The following is an 18773-nucleotide window of genomic DNA, read 5'->3' as shown; positions in this document are numbered from 1 at the left end:
ATCTTTCTCTACATCTCCTTTCTCTTCTTCATATCCTTCTTACTTTTCATCTCTTTTTTATTCCTCTCCATCTCCTTCACTTTCTTCTTCCTCTTCTCTTCCTTTTTCTTTTCCTTTCTTCCTTAGCATCTCATTCTTCCTCCTCTCCTCATTTTTTTCCTTTTAACCCTCTTCTCCTTCTCCCCTCTCCTTCTTATTCTAATTTTCTTCTGCCTATTCTGGCACTTCATCTCCTTCCTCTACATCCCCTTTTCCCTCTTCCTCTTCTTTTTGCCCCCTCTTCATTTTTTTCCCCTCTTCTATTTCTTCTTTGATTCATCATGCTCTTTTTCTTCCTCCTCATTTCCTCCCTCTACACGTTCTTCCATCTCGTTTTTTCCACTTCATCTCATTCACTTTCTCCTTACTCTTCATCACCTTCATTTTATCTCATTCTGCTCCGTTTCATTTTCCTTCACATCTCCTTCATTGTCTTGTTCCTAATTTTCTTCTTCCTCTTCATTTCCTTCTTCCACTTCTTCTTCATTCTCTTCATCCTCACGTCCTTCCTTCTTCGTCTTCATCTCCCTCTTCCTCTTGTTTTACTCCTTGTTTTTTTTCTTCATCTCTATCTTCCACTTCTTCTTCTCTTCTTCTTTCTCTTCATCCTTATCTCCTTCCTTCCCATCTCCCTCTCCCTTTTTATCTCCTTCCTTACCATCTCCCCCTTCGTCTTCATCTCCCTCTTCCTCTTGTTTTAATCCCTCGTTTTTTTCCTTCAACTCTATTTTCCAATTATTCTCCTCTTCTTTCTCTTCATCCTTATCTCCTTCCTTTCTACCCCCTCCTTCCTCTTCATCTCTCTCTTCCTTTTGCTTTACTCCTTCGTTTTTTTTCTTCATCTCCATCTTCCACTTCTTCTCCTTTTTTTCTGATAGGACAATTTACCCCCAAATAGATTTTTTTCCCCTCCAGTTTTAAAGTGAATTTAAAATGAAAGTGGAAAACCCTTCAAACCTATTGTTAAATCCTTTTTGCCCACTAGAGAGTGGTGTCGCTTTTTATTAGCCTTTTTCTCTTCAGACGTTTGAAAACCCAAATTTAAACTTTATAGTTTTTGGTATGGCACATCACCTGCTAATTAGCGAATACAATATTTTTGACTTTTTGAATGAGGAACATATATTTTCCCTTTTTATTCAAGTATCAACTCGAATTGGGTTTCCTGGAAAATTCCTCTCGTATCTCGGAATACGTGTCCAAAGATTTCTCGTTTAATGAGATCGTATGTAGGTTCCTCCATTGTTTGATATTATAGGGGAAAAACGAGATTATGGGAGCAGAATGAGTGTAGAGGGCGTGTCGGTTGTGTTGCTATGGAAACCAAAAAGAGGATGACAACAGAGGGGAGCAGGATTCTGGGCTGGGTGGAAAAAGAATACAAAATAAATATGAAAATGGGAAAACACAATTAGGATGATTCCAGACACCAACTCCGACTCCCTGAGCATATTAGGCGACATAAGCTAGGTCTTCTCATGGTCCTAGCATTAGCATCTGAATGTAGCTAAATTTAGCCGAGACCACTTCATGCGATCAGCCTTTGTTGTCAGACTGAAGTCGTGACACATTTTTTTTAATGGCAACGGAGCCAAATGAATGATGACAGAAATCAGGGCTCGTGCGGGTGCTTGAAATCCTTGAAAAAGTCCAAATTTTAATCTTGTGTTTTCAAGGTAAGGAAAATGCTTAAATGTTGGGTAAAGTGCATGAAAATTCTTGGAATTATTTCCATTGCCGGGTTTCCCGGATCGATAGACGTGCTTTTAAACTAAGGTTTTTATTAAAAGTGTGTAAAATTCAACTAGTTATATTTGTAGAGATTTTTTAGCTTTAAATTTGAAAATCGTTACGATTGTAACAAATTATTCTTTACGGCAATCAGTCAACGTAATTATTGGAGTTCTTTGAGTTCTGATATTAATTGTTAAGCCCAAGAAAATGGAATCAATGAACCAGGTCAATTAAAATAGCATACACTCAATTTATTAACACAGAGCAAAAATGTTAGAAAAAAGTGGGGGCGGGTGGAGTTAATGGGAGTTTTCGAAGCACAAAACAAAAGTTTCCCGCTATACATCTCGTCAATTTGGGGAGATTCACCTGTACAGAAAAAAATGCTCATTCCCAAGAACCAGCAAACATGGTGTCAAGTTTGAAACCGTCCTCTAACTTGTTGTTGCCACTCGGCCGTCATGGGAGGCAGTAGAAAAGGGAGTGAGCTACCGATCAGTTCCCCTTTTTATATGGACCAGGGGCAATTGACCAGATCATGCCTCTATGGGCGTGGTCTTAGATATCTGATACTTTCAGTATCAGGTGACGGTGTTTGAAATTGCTAAACTTGTTAGAAAGCCAAAGAAGTGAGAAATTAGCGTTATGTTCTGTACTTGAGAATGCCCTTCCAATCAAAATAATTATGTACGGTGAGAACATATATTCATTAATACAGTGCCTTGGATGTTTTAATTACATTCAAAACTTCATATTATAAGATTTTATTATGGTACATGGTGAATTGGTATGTCCGGGAACTGTCCAAAAGGGGACAGGAGAAATTGAAAAATGGGCCTTGAAAGTGTTTGAATTTGGCCATAGAAATCGTGTACGAACCCTGCAAAAATTATTTTGAAACGTCCAAGTTGCATCATAAAGCATTATCTCCAGACAGAAGAGCAGTTTCAGCGACAGACTGCTGTCACTGTCTTGTTCCACGGACAGACCGAAGAGATCTTTTCTTCCTCATGCCATGAGGCTCTTTAACTCTACTCGGCAGAGTAAAAGCCCACAGTAAACCGCACCACCTACATTGCATATTACCGAATCTTATTGCAATATGTATTCTGTGTAGCACTATTTAGTTATTCTATATAACACGCTACAGTGGGCATTTGCACGTCACACTGGGTATTTGTATATTGTATTCTTTTTGCTTCATTATTGTATTGTTCTCAGCTCAGGGATGCTGCTGGAAATGTGAATTTCCCCTATCTATCTATCTATCTATCTATCTATCTATCTATCTATCTATCTATCTATCTATCTATCTATCTATCTATCTATCTATCTATCTATCTATCTATCTATCTATCTATCTATCTATCTATCTATCTATCTATCTATCTGTCTGTCTGTCTGTCTGTCTGTCTGTCTGTCTGTCTGTCTGTCTGTCTGTCTGTCTGTCTGTCTGTCTGTCTGTCTGTCTGTCTGTCTGTCTGTCTGTCTGTCTGTCTGTCTGTCTGTCTGTCTGTCTGTCTGTCTGTCTGTCTGTCTGTCTGTCTAAAGCAACATACTGTTTGCATTTTTTCTCCTTGGGTCGTCGCTATGGAAACTATGTTGACAGTGACGGGTCACGTAAACTATGCGAAGCTTGGAAAGAACTTTCCTGCATAATCTTGGATGACGATGCACAACAAATACCCTTATTGCTATTAGTAATATTCTTATCAATTTTAGTATCATCCTCGTTCGTCTTTCTCTACACCTTCTTTGTTCTCTACTCTCTCTATCTTTTTCCCTTATGAGTCTTTTTCTTTCTTATTCTAGTCTTCCACTTCTTCTTCTTCCTTTTATTCTTCTTCTTCCTCTTCTTCTTATTTATTTTTTCTTCTTTCTATGTTATTCCCTTCCAGTTATTTTTCTTCATTTTTCTTGTCCTCCACTTCATCTCCTTCTTTGTTCTCTTCATATAATTTTTCTCCTCTTCATTGTCCTCATCTTCATGCTCTTTTTCTTCTTATTCCCTTTTTCTTTTCATCTCTTTCCTATTCATTTTCCTCTACTTACTTCTCTTCCTCTTTCTAATCTCCTTCTTCTTCTACACCTCCTTTGTCTTCATCTCCTTCATGTACTTCCTCCTGACTCTCTTTTCTTCTTCATACTTTTCTTTCTCTTCATCTCCTTCTTTCTCTCTGTGTATTTTTCCCCTCTGTGTTCTTCTTTTTCCCCTTCTTTCTATTTATTATCTTATTCCTCTCCATCTCCTTCCTCTCACCTCTTTTCTTATTCTTCATCTAGTTTCACTTTTTCATTCCCTCGTTTTCTTCCTCATCACATACCCTACTTCTTCTTCCTCTTCCATTCCTCTTTATCTTCCTCAACTTCATCTTCTTGTTCCTCTCCATCTTTTTTCTTCCTCTTTATCTTCCTCTCCATCCTCTTCATTCTTTTGTTCTTTTATTTTCTTCTCCCTCTTCTTCTGCTTCTTACTCTCCATTTTTTTCTTCCTCTTCCTAATCTCCCTTTTCCACTACATCTCCTTTGTCCTCCTCTCCTTCATGTTGTTTCTCCTCTCGCCCTTTTCTATTTTATATTGTTCTTCTCTTCATCTTTCCATCTCGCCATCTTCTTTGTCCTCTGTGTTCTTTCTATTTATCTTTCTTCTCATCCTCATCCTTTCATCACTTTTCTTGCTCTTCAGCTTCTTCCACTTCTTCCGACTATTGTTCTTCTTCCCCTTCACTTCCTCTTCCTCTTCTCCCACATCTTCTCCCTGTCCCTCTCTATCTCTTCCCTTCCTTTTTCTTCCTCTCATCTTCTTTGTTCTTTTATTTTATTTTTTCTCTTCGTCTGCTTCTTCCTCTCCATTTCTTTTTTCTTCCTCTTCCTAATCGTATTCTTCTACTTCATTGTGTTTTTTTGTCTTGTTTTCCTTGTTCATGTTTTTTTTTCTTTTCATTTCCTTTTCTTCCTCTTCATCTCCATTTTCTGCTTTCTTTAATTCCTCATCCTTCTCCTTTTACTAATGATTTGAATAAAAAAAATTTTCTTTTAAATCTAGGGCTTAATATACACTTATATTCAATAGTTTACGAATGACCTATATTTCACGTTGACAATATTTGTGTATTTGTCAAAAACCGGAACAGGATCAAGACCAAAATGCGTGACGTTTCTCACACAAGCCTTTATTTTACGGGAAATGGGGAGTCATGCACGCCGATGGCGCTCAACAAGCCATGGAAAGACAGGAAGCCAGAGATCGACGAGATCGATACCAATAGCTCGAGCAGACATCGGACGGATGGGGTCGATACCGGACAGGACGGGACGGACATATTGATATTGAAACAGGATATCGACATTAAACAGTAACAAACTAGATGGGAAAAAAAACTGGAGGGAATAAATAATAGGACAAAAATAGACGGTAACAAAACAGGAAGCCGATATTAAACAGGACAAAATAAACCGGACAGGAAATACCAACAGGAAACCGGACCGAGTCAGAACCCATGTCTTGCGGGGCAGAGGTTGGTTGACGGACTGCCAATGGAAGAGTGAGAGCAATGAGCTTAAATAGACAAAAAGCCAATCCGTCAACGAGCCGCAGCTGGCGCCACACGGGCGGGGCCAATTGGGCACCATGGCAACCGTGACAGTATTATTTGTTATTGCAGCAGCCTGGTCATCCTGAAAGAGGGATTACCGCTTGTGCAGTTTCCCTTTTCAAGGTTTCTTTGTTTTCCTCAAGTTGAGGATTTTGAGTTTTTCCTTGCCCTCATGTAGGTTTTAGATCAGGGGATGGTGTCATAATAGTCTGTGGTTTGCAATAATCTGTGGTCTGTGCAGCCCTTTGAGTCTCTTTGTGATCAAGGGCGTCACTAAGAAACATGACTTGACTTGACTCTTACATCTCTGCTACCTGACATGAACATAGATTCCTCACTCGTGCTGTAAAAGATCATTTTGAAAATTGTGAACAATTCATATAGAGTAAGTCTATTGTGAAAAGTCGATGACTGGAAAAGGCTGTGCTTATCCGCTGAGCCTCATGAAAATGTGTTGACAAGGATAAATTCCATCGGTGGTGTTCCTTGTTTACCATGATTATGATTTGATCCAAACTTTGACAATATGCTCCTTTTCCATTTGAGTTTCCAAGTGCTTTGTGTCTCCTGACTGTGGCCGTGACGAGAGCGAGGCTGATTTTGTTAGAGGCCTCCTGGGCTCAAGCGTCGATAACGACCAGATATCAGACAAGAGCCTGCCAGGTATATGTCTGTGCTCCTGGGTCCTATTTTGGGATGGCGATCACAGTGCTATGTGCATGACGTCGTTGCTGTCATGCACTTTCCGGACAAATTTTCAACATGTTACCTAGTGTTTACTAGTACTATGTTTGTGTACTGTAATGCCAAATGTAATTCACCCTGGTCATCCTGAAAGGGGGATTACCACTTGTGAGGTCCTTCTCAAGGTTTCTCTTTTTCCTCACGCTGAGGTTTTGAGTTGTTTCTCGCCCGCATGTTGGTTTAAGATCATGTAATTGTGTCATTGTAATCCTGGGCAGTCCTTTGAGACATTTTTGTGATTAAGGGCTATATAAATAAATGTGACTTGACTTGACTTGACTACAAAGTCCTGTTACTGTGGAAAACTTTGGCCAGTCTTCGAGCACTTCTTTGTAAATATTACCTATTTATCCCGACATTCTTATCTCATATTACTTTTAAATCTGTTTATGAGGTGTTTACCTTCTAATCTCGTTGCACTGTTCACTACGTTCAATTCAGTTCAAATGAAAAATGCTATCAACATACTGCAAAAATGCATTTTGTTCACCCTGGTAAGGCTGATATTTGTTGAAAAATAATTTTTAAAAGTTTTATTACATTTAATGATTTCCTAAAAATATTTTTAATATATTTTTTAAATGAGTATGTTTTTTATTGTTTTTATTAAATTTTGTAAATGTTTTGTTATGTATGTTTTCATTTTTCTAATTGTTCATATCTTAATGTTGTAAAAGTTTTTATTTCAAGTTGCTTTAATTACTCGTTTTTAATTTGATTGACTTTAAAAACATTCTAATATATACTTTTATTTATAATGTTTTTTAATGCTTATTTTTCAAAATTGTTGATTTTATCTTTTTTTTAGTTTTAAGTATTTTTTTTCCTAATTTTATGCTTTAGTTTTTAAAGTCTCATGTTCCGTTTTTTTTAACCTAATACATTTTAGTTTTTTGATTAATTCAAAATATTTTTAATGTTTTGATTTAATTTTTTTAATTCGTAGTTCTTCATTATTACTTATTTTATTTTTTTCTTTCCATTTGATATATTTTTGTTTTTTTGTATATTTTTATTTAGTTTGTTAAGATAAGTTTTAATCTTGAATTGTTTATTTATTTTAATTTTAAGTGTATTTTTTATTTTATGTTTCATTTTTTAAATTGTAATGTCTTTTCTTTCTTTATACATTTATTTTATTTTAATTTTTTAATTAATTTAAGAAAATGTTTTATTAATATCAAATGGATTCTAAATTGTTTAGATTAAAAAAAAATCACAAATGTCTATAATCCTGAATCCTAAAATGAACACCCGACAGTAGCTCATGAAGTACCGATACCTCAATTACAAGGATGGTATGTTATCGTATGGTTCTAATACCAATACCTTGTTTAGATACCTGTCTCTATTTTTTATTGCTATGCATTTTCAAGCAAATCTGACAATATAGGAGGCCAACCCTGTCTCAGGAATATTTTATCCAATTTTCTAAGCAAGCAGGAAGAACATAGTAACTCAAACCACTGGAAGATTCTGCTAATGCTCGGTTCGATAGTTCCCCCCAGGAAGTTGTTGTCATCCCTACTCCCTAATCATTCCCGCCGCCAACACCTAATTGCCATAATAACCTCAACCCTTAAGGCCAAGAAGCCTGACGTGACACCAGTGCGGAGCCTACATTTACTCTCATTTCAATGACACTCCTAACCTATTGGAGCGCAAATGTAGCGTCACCATCTCCATTATAGTACTGCTTAGTTAGCATTGACTTCTTCTGTGCCAAATTTAGCTGTTTCTTCTATGCCTCATCTTCTCCTGTGACACAAGTTAGTGTTAATATGTTTTGCTCCACCCAAAATTAACTCTCATGTTGTGTTGGCAACACTATATGTTGTTAGCAGGTACATTTTGACTCGGGGCCTAGCTAAGTCCTGACCCCCAAAAAGAAAAAAGTATTGCTCAAGTGAGTTAACACCACATCTTAACCCAACAATGCAGTCATCCATAGCCATATATTGCCATTTTATGTGATTTTATAGCCCCTGAGAAACAAATGTGTCATGATTACTGATGTGCCTGCTCATCGGGCTCTGATTGGCTCCCTGCCCCTATTTAAACCCAGTCCTGTCACTCTCCTGTTGTCAGTCAGTCTGCAAACCTCCATTGACAAGGCAAGCCTTTTTTGACAGACTCCTGCCTGTCCCGTTTTTGCTCCCGTTTGTCTCCGGCTACGACCTGTTTTGATCCCAACCGTGTCTGCCCCCCCGTCCAGGCTTATAACCCATTTTGATCCCAACTACGTCTACTCTCCCGTCCTGGCTTACAGCTCGTTTCCGACCCCGACCCTGTTTTTGCTCTCCCTGTCCTGGCTACCGACCTGTTTTCCCGTCCCTGACACCGCCATCACTCGCTACGTAAGATCCTCTTCCGTATTCAGATCACAATCTGATTGCGAGAGCGACTTGCTTCCCGTGTCCAGCGAACACCGGATCGCGGGCACCGGATCGCGGGCAGAATCTTCCTCTTTCTTTCAATAAAACTGGTGGTAAACGTTACGCAACTGGGTCCTGATTCCGTTCTGGTCGTGACAACATGTTCCTTATTTTTAACATTCTTCGCCAAAAATTAACTTCATTGTCTTCTTCTTTGCCAAAATCTAGCATCATCTCCTGTGCTGGAAATTGTGGTTATTTCATCCAACAGAAAAAAATGGATTTTTCTTCTGTGACCAAAAATAGCTTAGATTTGTTTTGCCTCCATCCAAATTGTGTAAAAGTTCTTTGGGGTTGAAAGTTAGCATCCTCTTTTTCTTGGTCTGATAATCAACACTGTCTTCTTCGACTGCTTCTACAAATAAATGAAAAAAAAAAAAAAAAATTTTAAGTAGGTGATGTGTAAAATTTTACATTCATTATTTGTGTTTGTTTTAACACCATAATACCATTAAGTGTCTTTTTTTTCCTTGAGAAATTAATAATAATAATAATAATAATAATAATAATTTCCTTGTATTGTCATTCTGTGTAACAATGTACACAGAACGAAATGTCGATTGCATCTGACCCGATGCAGCCGCAGCCAAGAGAGGGCGCCGCCGACCACTTTTTAAGTCTTAGGAATGACTCGGCCGGAGCGCGAACCCGAACCTCCCAGTCTCAAAGCGGGCGCCTTACCATCTAGGCTACTGAGCTGGTAAGGCGCCCGCTTTGAAATTAATACAATTAATAAAAATAAATGAAATAAAATGAAGTCACTTTAAAATACAAAATGCAATTTTTCAATTTGTAACGTTCATTTAATTTTATATTCTTAAAAAATACATGAAAGAAAATAAGAAAAATACAATAAATGAATGTATACATAGATAAAGTAAAACATCCTTTAAACAAACATTCTCATTTTTTATTTAAAAAAAAAAAATTAATACAAATAAATAAAGTAGAATAGATGACTGAATTAAAATAAATTGTGACTTTTCCAGTATTTTTTGTAAAAAAAATAAATAAAATAAAAACAAATAAACTAAATGAATGTAAAAACAAAAGAAAAAATATATATATTTTAAAGTAGGTTCTGTTCACACCATTTTAGCTATATCATTTTTCTTTTGTTTTGTTTTTCAATACCCTAATATCACGTGAATGTTTCTTTAAAAATAAAAATAACAAAATACAAGGAATTATTTTTGGAAATGAGTTGTATGTAAAAACATAAAAAGTAAAATATGCCTTTATAATTCTTTTCATTTGCGTAGTTTTATCAATGCTATAATAATATCAAGTGTGTTTTTAAAAAATGAATAAAAATACATGTAAAAAAATAATGGAAGAAAAAATACTAATTACAAAACAAATAAAAATGAATGTAAATATTTTAAACAGAACAAGTGAATATCAAAATTAATGAAAGAAAACGTAACTTTTAAGCATGTTGTGTATACAAAATTTTACTTTTAGTATTTTCCGTTCGTTTTTTGAGGGGAGGGGCCACGTGGAGCCGAGAAAATGCACACAACATACACAATAAATTATGTACTGGACTGTCTCAGAAAATTAGAATATTGTGATAAAGTTCTTTATTTTCTGTAATACAATTAAAAAAACAAAAATGTCATACATTCTGGATTCATTACACATCAACTGAACTATTTCAAGCCTTTTATTATTTGAATATTGCTGAATTTGGCTTACAGCTTAAGAAAACTCAAAAATCCTATCTCAAAATATTAGAATATCATGAAAAAGTATACAAGTAGGCTATTCAACTAATCACCTGAATCATCTAATTAACTCGAAACACCTTGCGAGGGTTTCCTGAGCCTTAAAAACACTCAGCTTGGTTCAGTAAACTAAATCACTGCTGATCTGACTGCTGTCCAGAGGACCATCATCGATACCCTCCATCAGGAGGGTAAGACACAAAAAGAAATTTCTCAAAGAGCAGGCTGTTCACAGAGTGCAGTTTCAAAGCATATCCACAAAAAGTCTGTTGGAAGGGAAAAATGTGGCCGGAAACGCTGCACAACCAAGAGAGATGACCGCAGCCTTAACAAAATTGTGAAGAAGAGCCGCTTCCAGAATTTGAGGGAGCTTCAAAGACAGTGGGCTGAAGCTGGAGTCCAGGTATCAAAAGCCACAGTTCACAGACGTGTCCGGGAAATGGGCTACAATAGCCATATTCCCATGGTCAAGCCACTTCTGAACTCAAGACAACGGAAGAAGCGTCTGACTTGGGCTATGGAGAAGAAGCACTGGACAGTTGCAGAGTGGTCCAAAGTCCTCTTTTCAGACGAAAGCAAGTTTTGCATTTCATTTGGAAGTCAAGGCGCCAGAGTCTGGAGAAAGGCTGGAGAGGAGCAAAATCCAAGTTGCTTGAAATCCAGTGTGAAGTTCCCACAGTCAGCAATGGTTTGGGGAGCCATGTCAGCTGCTGGTGTAGGTCCACTGTGTTTCATCAAGTCCAGAGTAAATGCAACTGTGTACCAAGAGATTTTAGAGCACTACATGCTTCCATCTGCTGAAAAGCTCTATGGAGATGAGGATTTCATTTTCCAGCATGATCTGGCACCTGCCCACAGTGCCAAAACCACCAGTAACTGGTGCACTGACCATGGCATCACTGTCCTTGATTGGCCTGCTAATTCCCCTGACCTGAACCCCATTGAGAATTTGTGGGGTATAGTTAAGAAGAAGATGGAAGACACCAGACCTACAAATGCAAATGAGCTGAAGGCCGCTATCGAAGCATCCTGGGCATCAATAACACCTCAGCAATGCCACAGGCTGATTGCCTCCATCACGCCGGATTGATGCAGTAATCCGTGCAAAAGGTTTCCCAACCAAGTACTGAGTGCATCAATGGACATTTTCAAATGTTTGATTTAGTTTTGCTGTTATAAAATTATTTTTTTTACTTGGTCTGAGGAAGTATTCTAATATTTTGAGATAGGATTTTTTATTTTTTTTCAGCTGTAAGCCAAAATCAGCAATATTCAAATAATAAAAGGCTTGAAATAGTTCAGTTGATGTGTAATGAATCCAGAATGTATGACATTTTTGTTTTTTTAATTGCATTACAGAAAATAAAGAACTTTATCACAATATTCTAATTTTCCGAGACAGTCCAGTAAATAATCATATGTGATCAACCACTTTCAATGATTTATTTCCCACTCATCTTTTTTTCATATTCATCGCAAAACCAAAGCCTATTTGTTTGGACCACACAACGAATTGTGGGCGGGGCTTTTTTGCATGACTTTACGTCGTGCAGGTCCGGTCCGCTGTTCTTTTTTTTTTTTCTCTTATTTTTTTGGGGGGGGGGAGACTTTGAGGAGAAGAGGCTTACCTCCCTCCCTGCTGCATTTCGGCTCTCGTTTTCTGGGGGGAGGAATGGCTAAGTTTTTTACCTCTAAAGATGATTTTCAATTGAATTGATTGGAATGGACCTGTTGCAGTTTGGTGTTTTTGGTTGGGGTGGCGGCACGTTTATCTTATGACGCACAGTTTGCTTTTTTCCTGCTTATTTTACTGATTTTTACGATGGACTAATTGGGCTTTACGCGCAGCACCGCACCCTTTTTAATCGCATTGCGCCCTTCTCCTTTTCTTTTTTGGGGGGTCTTATCCGGACAGAATGGCCCGGTTCGGTGACGACGTCCCGGTCTTGTTAAGTGCCATCGGCGACAGCGGTTCGGAGCGCAACCGAAGCCGCGATGGAGCGGCGGCGGCGTCCACAGGTGGCGCGTCCCCGGCCGCCTACAAGATGACCAAAGCGCAACGTGCACGCGCCATGGCTCTATACAACCGGATCCCGGTTCGAGAAAACTGCTTCACCGTCAACAGGTCTCTTTTCATCCTGGGAGAAGACAACGAGGTGCGCAAGTACGCCAAGAAAATCACAGAGTGGCCATATCCTTTTTTTCTGAACGCGTCTCTTATTAACATGTCAAAACACGTCTCCCAAGTCCGGAAATGAATATCAAAATATATAAATATTAAACAGTGAATACATCATTCTGTAGAAAGATGAACAAAAAGCAAAAACAAAAAAAAAAACAAAAAAGAAGGGGGACTGTTCCCGGAATTGACACACGTAACGCGCTAAATTCAGCACCATGGAGAGCAGCAGGGGCGGTTCTAAAATCGGGGGCAGCAGCCCCACCCTTAATTCACAGTTTTGGTCATTTTAATACAAAATTAGCCACTTATATAGTTGTTTACATATTCTTTACATTAGTGTGTAAATGTAACTGCCCGAAATAGATAAATAAATGAAATGAAGGGATAAGTAACGGATACAAATGGAAATAAATACATGAAAAACATTTAGGGGCGGGGCTGGAGAGAGAAGGGGTTACATCTCGCTTGTTGAAGCCAAACAACTTACCAAATTGTAATCAGATTTCTTAATAAATATGAAGAAAAAGATACATTTGGTACTAATATAACTATGGATTTATTTCAGACTGATACTAAAATCTTGAATTGTCCTTGATACTGAAATTCCCTTCCCTCCTTTAAATCCCAACATATATTTCCTTAGTATTGCATTTATTTTATAGCAATTATTTTATTTCCTGATTGTTGAATGGCCATACGTATCCAATACAGGTATCACCTATAATAGTGGGTACCGATTCCTTACAAAAGGCTGATATTGAGTCGATACTGATCCATCGCCCCTCACTATCTCGTTACTAATCAGCTATACTGATACCAGGTATGGATTCGTATAATACTACAATAGACATCAATCCATCCATTATCTGCACCGCTTATCCTCAGTAGGGTCACAGGGGTGCTGGAGCCCATCCTAGCCATCCCGGGCATTGGGCAGGGGACACCCTGAACTGGTTGCCAGCCAATCGCAGGGCACACAGAGACGGACAACTCACTCGCTCATTCACACTCTGAGACAATTAAGCTGACATACATGTTTTTGGAATGTGGGAGGAAACCGGAGTGCCCGGAGGAAACCCGCGCAAGCACGGGGATAACATGCAAACTCCACACAGGAGGTTCGATCTCAGAACTGTGCCGCACACGCGCTAACCACTGCGCTGCTCTGTATCTGCAAAATTTAGCTTTGTCTTCTTCTTTCCTGGTAATTAACATCGTGGTCTTCTTCTGCGCAATGAATGCTGACTGCAATTAGTGATAATTCGTACTGCGCCAAAAGTTAGGAACTGCATGTTTTGTATCGATACTTGGTGTCTTTACAGACGACTAGTTTTGAAACAGAAGCAGGGGAGTACTGACGCCAGGTATCAGTATGGCGCCTGATATCAGCCTTTTTTAAGGTAACAGTACTCACTGTGGTAGCTAATACCAATATCTGTTATATTTATTTAAGCATACCTGTCAACCTCCACGGCTCCATGCCCTGACAAACTGTCGTATTTTCCCTTACAAAATACAAAATAATCTTACACCAATTTTTTTTTCAAACGTGTTTATTTATGTAGTTTAACATGTTATATTGTGTTTCGTTATATCATAAATATTTTCAATTAACGTTTTGTTGTGAGATACTGAGTTGCTCGACATGAATGAGGTTTATTATAAAAAAGTTCAAAAATGAAGTCGCTTGGACGTTCACTGTAGAAGGAAAAAATACATGCAAATATAATTAAGTATAATAATAAATTTTCTTATTCAAATTATTAATTCATTTTCTGGATTAAATTATTGTTGCTAATATACTGATTAAAGGGATATCATTTTATACTTCCTTTTTTTCTTAACTTCTTTATACAACATAATCATTCGTAATATAATGCATCAAAGCAAGTGAGCCGTTTGAGAGCCGGCTCTCTTTAATGAGTTGAGCTGAAAAAGCCGGTTCCCTCAAAAGAGACGGACTTCCTTTCACTACACAACTACCACATGAAATCCGATGTTCTTTAAGACCACATGTATTTCAAATTTACTCAATCAACCCCGCCTGTTGTTTTCAGTTCAGAATGACTTACGGCGTTTTAATTCAGGTTCGACCATTGCGACTTGATGATCGTTTCCAAAGAAAATTCAAAACTATGTCGTAATGTAGGCCTACTGCTCTGCTTTCGTTTTGTAGCATGAAAAAACGATACAGAGATAGAGGCTACCACGGCGAACTCGTTAGACTTGATTGATTTGTCGTTTCATGATAGTCGGTGTTTACCGGATGGTACCCATAATTGACATATTTTCATTTTTCCGTACAGATTTTCTTGTACGTCGTACACGTCTTAAAATGCATAATAAAAGTACTTTGTACGGCAAAAACGTACAGGTTGACAGGTATGTTTAAGTCACATGGTAACTCTTTTCTGGGAAGTTTTTGTTTTCCCAAATGCAAAGATACAAAACGATAGTACAAAGGAGCAAAATCTTTTTGATCTAATTTCGGAAAAAAACATAACTTTTTTTTTTAAATAATAGAAAAAAGCAAGCAAATAACATATTTTGGAGATACATTTTTTTCAAGTGACAGAGATAATATACTATGATATCCCTTCCTGACATGTGTTGTGTGTCTGTTTGTGTGTGCGTGTGTTTGACCTCAGCAGGTGTCGAAGCCAGGTGGCTTTGTTGTTGTGATCTAGTCGGCAGCCTTCATAATAACTGCATGGCCCGCCACTGGAAAGAAATACAAACTAAAAATGGTTCATTGATAACCATGATATGCCCTTTCCCCAAAAGACAAAATAAATAAAAAAAAATCCCCTCAATTATTTTCGAGCCATCGCCATCATTCTGAAAGCCGACATCAGTTGGCGCTAGGGCCGTCATCACGATGCAACGGGCTTTAAATCAAAACGCGACGTTGCCCTGCAGGGACAGGAAGTGAAGCAGGTTAATGTTATGTACGGGAGCGAGCGTCCTATTACGTCTAACGAGCTCTCCCGCTCATGATTTATACGCCAGCATATCTGACGGCCGTGTCCTGTAGCGTAGAGATGAGACGGCGCTCACGCGTGGAGGGCGGATGATAGAATCGTGCCGTGCGCTGCTCGATAAATCAACTAGGATATCTATGAGGCTAACTATCCATCCATTATCTGCACGGTTATCCTCAGTAGGGTCGCGGGGGTGCTGGAGCCCATCCCAGCCATCTTCGGGCAGTGGGCAGGGGACACCCTGAACTGCTTGCCAGCCAGTCACAGGGCACACAGAGACAGAAAAGTCACTCGCTCATTCAAACCTAGGTACAATTTGAAACAGCCAATTTACCTGATATGCATGCTTTTGGAATGTGGCCCAAACTGGAAAGAAAACTGGAAAGAAAAGTACCCTGTCAGCCCCTGGTACCTGCTTAGGTCATTATGCGATCGAGGAATAACGGATCCCAGCCACACAAGTGCAGTTCACATTTTGGTGGACAGATCAGTAAAAAAAGAGCCGCTCGGCCTGACAGATGTGCTCTACTGGCCCCTGCTCTCTGCAATAGTTGACCAGGGATAATGAATTGCAACCATAGCCGAACCAGAGAGCCATACCTCCTGAAAGTAATAATGTATCGCAACTGCAAGAGTGCATTTCATTTTAGGCAAAAATATCAGCAAAAAAGAGTAACAATAACTGAGCATTTTATAAATGTAATTTTATTCTTATAAAGATGACTTTTTAAAATTTAGCATTGAAGGGCAAGGGAAGACTGACCGACAGCTGCTTTTCCTTTTTAGTCCCTCGCTTCTCCCTCACGAGATCGTCCTGATGTAGGGGGCGCCCCGTTGACATTCTTAAATAATTGATGTTAGGAGATTTCAGTTTTGTTAGCTATAACATGGATGTTAAACTCATTTGAGCTCAGGGGCCACATGGTTGAAAAAACATTTTCACAGGGGGCCAGACAAGTAGATTAAAGAGAGACAAAGAGAAAGAAAGAGCAATGCAGAGAGAGAGAGAGAGAGAGTCTTTGAGCTTTGAGAAAGAGAGAAAAAAGAGAGAAACAAAGTGTTGGAGAAATAAAGAGGGGTTGGAGAAAGAGAGAAAATGAGAGGGAGAGGAAGGGACAAAGACAGACAGAGACAGAGCGAGAGAAAAAAGAGCAAGAGAAAAGAGAGGAAAAGAGACAAGAGGGAGAAATAAATGATGAATAAGAAAGAAAGAAAGAAAGGAAAGAAGAGAGAAAGACAGCGAGAGACCCTTTGATAAAGGGAGAAAAAAAGAGAGATACAGGCAGAGAGAGAGAGGGGAAAGTGGAGATAGAGGAAACAAGAAAGTTAAAGAGACAAAAGAAGAGGGAGAGTAAAAGGAAAGGAGAGAGACCATTTGAGAAAGAGAAAAAAGAAAAACAGAGAAGGAGAAAGAGAGAGAGGTAAGAGAAAGACTGACAATGAGAGGGAGAGAAAGAGACAAATAGAGAGAGTGTCACGACCAGGCACACATGGTAGACCCAATCGTGTAACGTTTTCTCACAATTTTATTGAAAGAAAGAGGAAGGGCAGCGCCCGCGATCCGATGTTTGCTGGACGTGGGAAGCACGTCGCTCTGATACTCGGATTGTGATCCGAACACGGAAGTGGATCGTCTGTAGCGAGGGATGGCGGTGTCAGGGACGGAAACACTGGTCGGTAGCTGGGACTGGGAGAGCAAAAACGTCGTCGGGGTCAGAAACAGGTCATAAGCCGGGACGGCAGAGCAGATGTGGTCGGGACCAAAAACGGGTCGTAACCGGAAACAAACGCAAAAACGGGACAGGCGCGAGTCAGGGTCGTAAAAGGCTTGCTTTGTAAAAACAGAGGTTCGCAGACGGACTGAGAACAGGGGATATACAGGACTTGGTTCAAATAGTGACAGGAAGCCAATCAGAAACCGCAGCGGTTGGCGCCAAATGAGCGAGCACAGGTGATTCACATCAGTAATCATGACAGAGAGAGAGAAAAGAGAGAAAAAGAAAGAGGAAGGGCAAGAAAAAAAGAAGAAGGGATAAAGGGAGACACTTTGAGAAAAAGAGAAAAAAGAGAGAAACAAAGAAAGGCAGAAAGACAGAGAAAGAGAAAAAGAGGGGGGGGGGGGGAAGAGAGTTAAGGAGAGAGAGAGGAAGAGAGTGAGAGTGAAAGAGGAAGAGAAAGAAATACAGCTCCAGTTCCTTTGTGATTGACGCCCATTTCTTTTGCCACCAAGCGGACAAATTTCCAACCGCAGCTTTTTTTTTTTTTTCTTGTGCTTCTCTCAGCTTGGTCTGATGAGCCATTTTTCAGTGTTTAAGATTTTTTTCACTTGTTTTAGAGAAGAAAAACACATGCTAATACTGTTTATTTCTTCTTTTTTGAATACTTGCCAAGCTTTTTCTTAAAATATTTTATTTGTCATTTAAACATATAACATTTATACATACATATATAAAACATTGTAATTTTTTTACAAAAATATATTATTTTTGTAAAAAATTTACAATATTTTCCCTTGTTCTAAATATTTAATTTTTAATTTTAAATATTTACAAATCTTTACAAATCTTTCCCTGTTTTTTCTGAATTATCTCCTCTATTTCTTTTTGTTTTTTTTACGACATGTATTTGTTGAATAATTTTCGTTCATATTTTCCAGTATTTCAGATTTTTTTTCACCTGTTTTAAAGAGTTAAAAACAGAAATTGATTTCACTTACAATCGAATATTTCTATCCATGGGATACGATCATTTTTTTCGGTGTGCTTTGCGAAACACGCTTATTAAATGAGTCGTCTAAGTTATTAAATTTGAAAAATATGGACGGATCAGGTGCAAATCCCAAAGGCAAACATTCAAAAGCCGCTCACAAAATGATGTATTTGCCTCTTTGAGAACGCTTTGGGCTTAAGCTAACTATAATAAATTGGTGAGGAAGCTGTTGCCGTGGTGACCACGTTCTGTCACTTCCTGACAAAAACACTGAGACTGAGTCAATGATTATTTTATGATGTGATTAAGACGTGTTTATTTCCAACATTTGTTATTCTTTGTTTTTTTTTTCATATTGATATGACCACGAGTAACCCTGCTAGGTATCGTTAACCCCTGGTATCGATCCGTCAGCCTAATTTAGTTTCTTTGCGAAAAGTTAGTTAGTCTTCCTTTATACTTAAAATTAGCATTGTCTTCTTCTACGCAGAAAATGAGTGTGGAAATTTCCAGGTTCATAAGCTAGTGTTGTTTTTTTACGGTAAACCTGCTCTATCTTCGCTAAAATTTAGCATCGTAGTCCTCCTCTGCAAAGAAAATTATTGTCGAAAATTTGGAGGTAAGAA

General features: G+C 38.5%; 1 protein-coding gene across 1 annotated transcript in view; it reads left to right on the top strand.

Moving 5' to 3' along the window:
- The window catches only part of cacna1ea (calcium voltage-gated channel subunit alpha1 Ea), a 153081-nt gene that overhangs the window by 40541 nt on the left and 93767 nt on the right, over window positions 1-18773 (top strand). Inside the window, exon 4 of the mRNA XM_088348895.1 lies at window positions 12191-12466. Coding sequence (XP_088205021.1) covers window positions 12191-12466 — 276 coding nt within the window. The remainder of the gene's footprint in view (window positions 1-12190; window positions 12467-18773) is intronic.

Source organism: Urocampus carinirostris, chromosome 12, assembly GCF_059441175.1.
Source record: "Urocampus carinirostris isolate Australia breed hairy pipefish chromosome 12, RoL_Ucar_1.0, whole genome shotgun sequence".
In the NCBI taxonomy this organism is placed as follows: domain Eukaryota; kingdom Metazoa; phylum Chordata; class Actinopteri; order Syngnathiformes; family Syngnathidae; genus Urocampus; species Urocampus carinirostris.
This window is presented reverse-complemented; position numbering and strand designations above follow the sequence as displayed.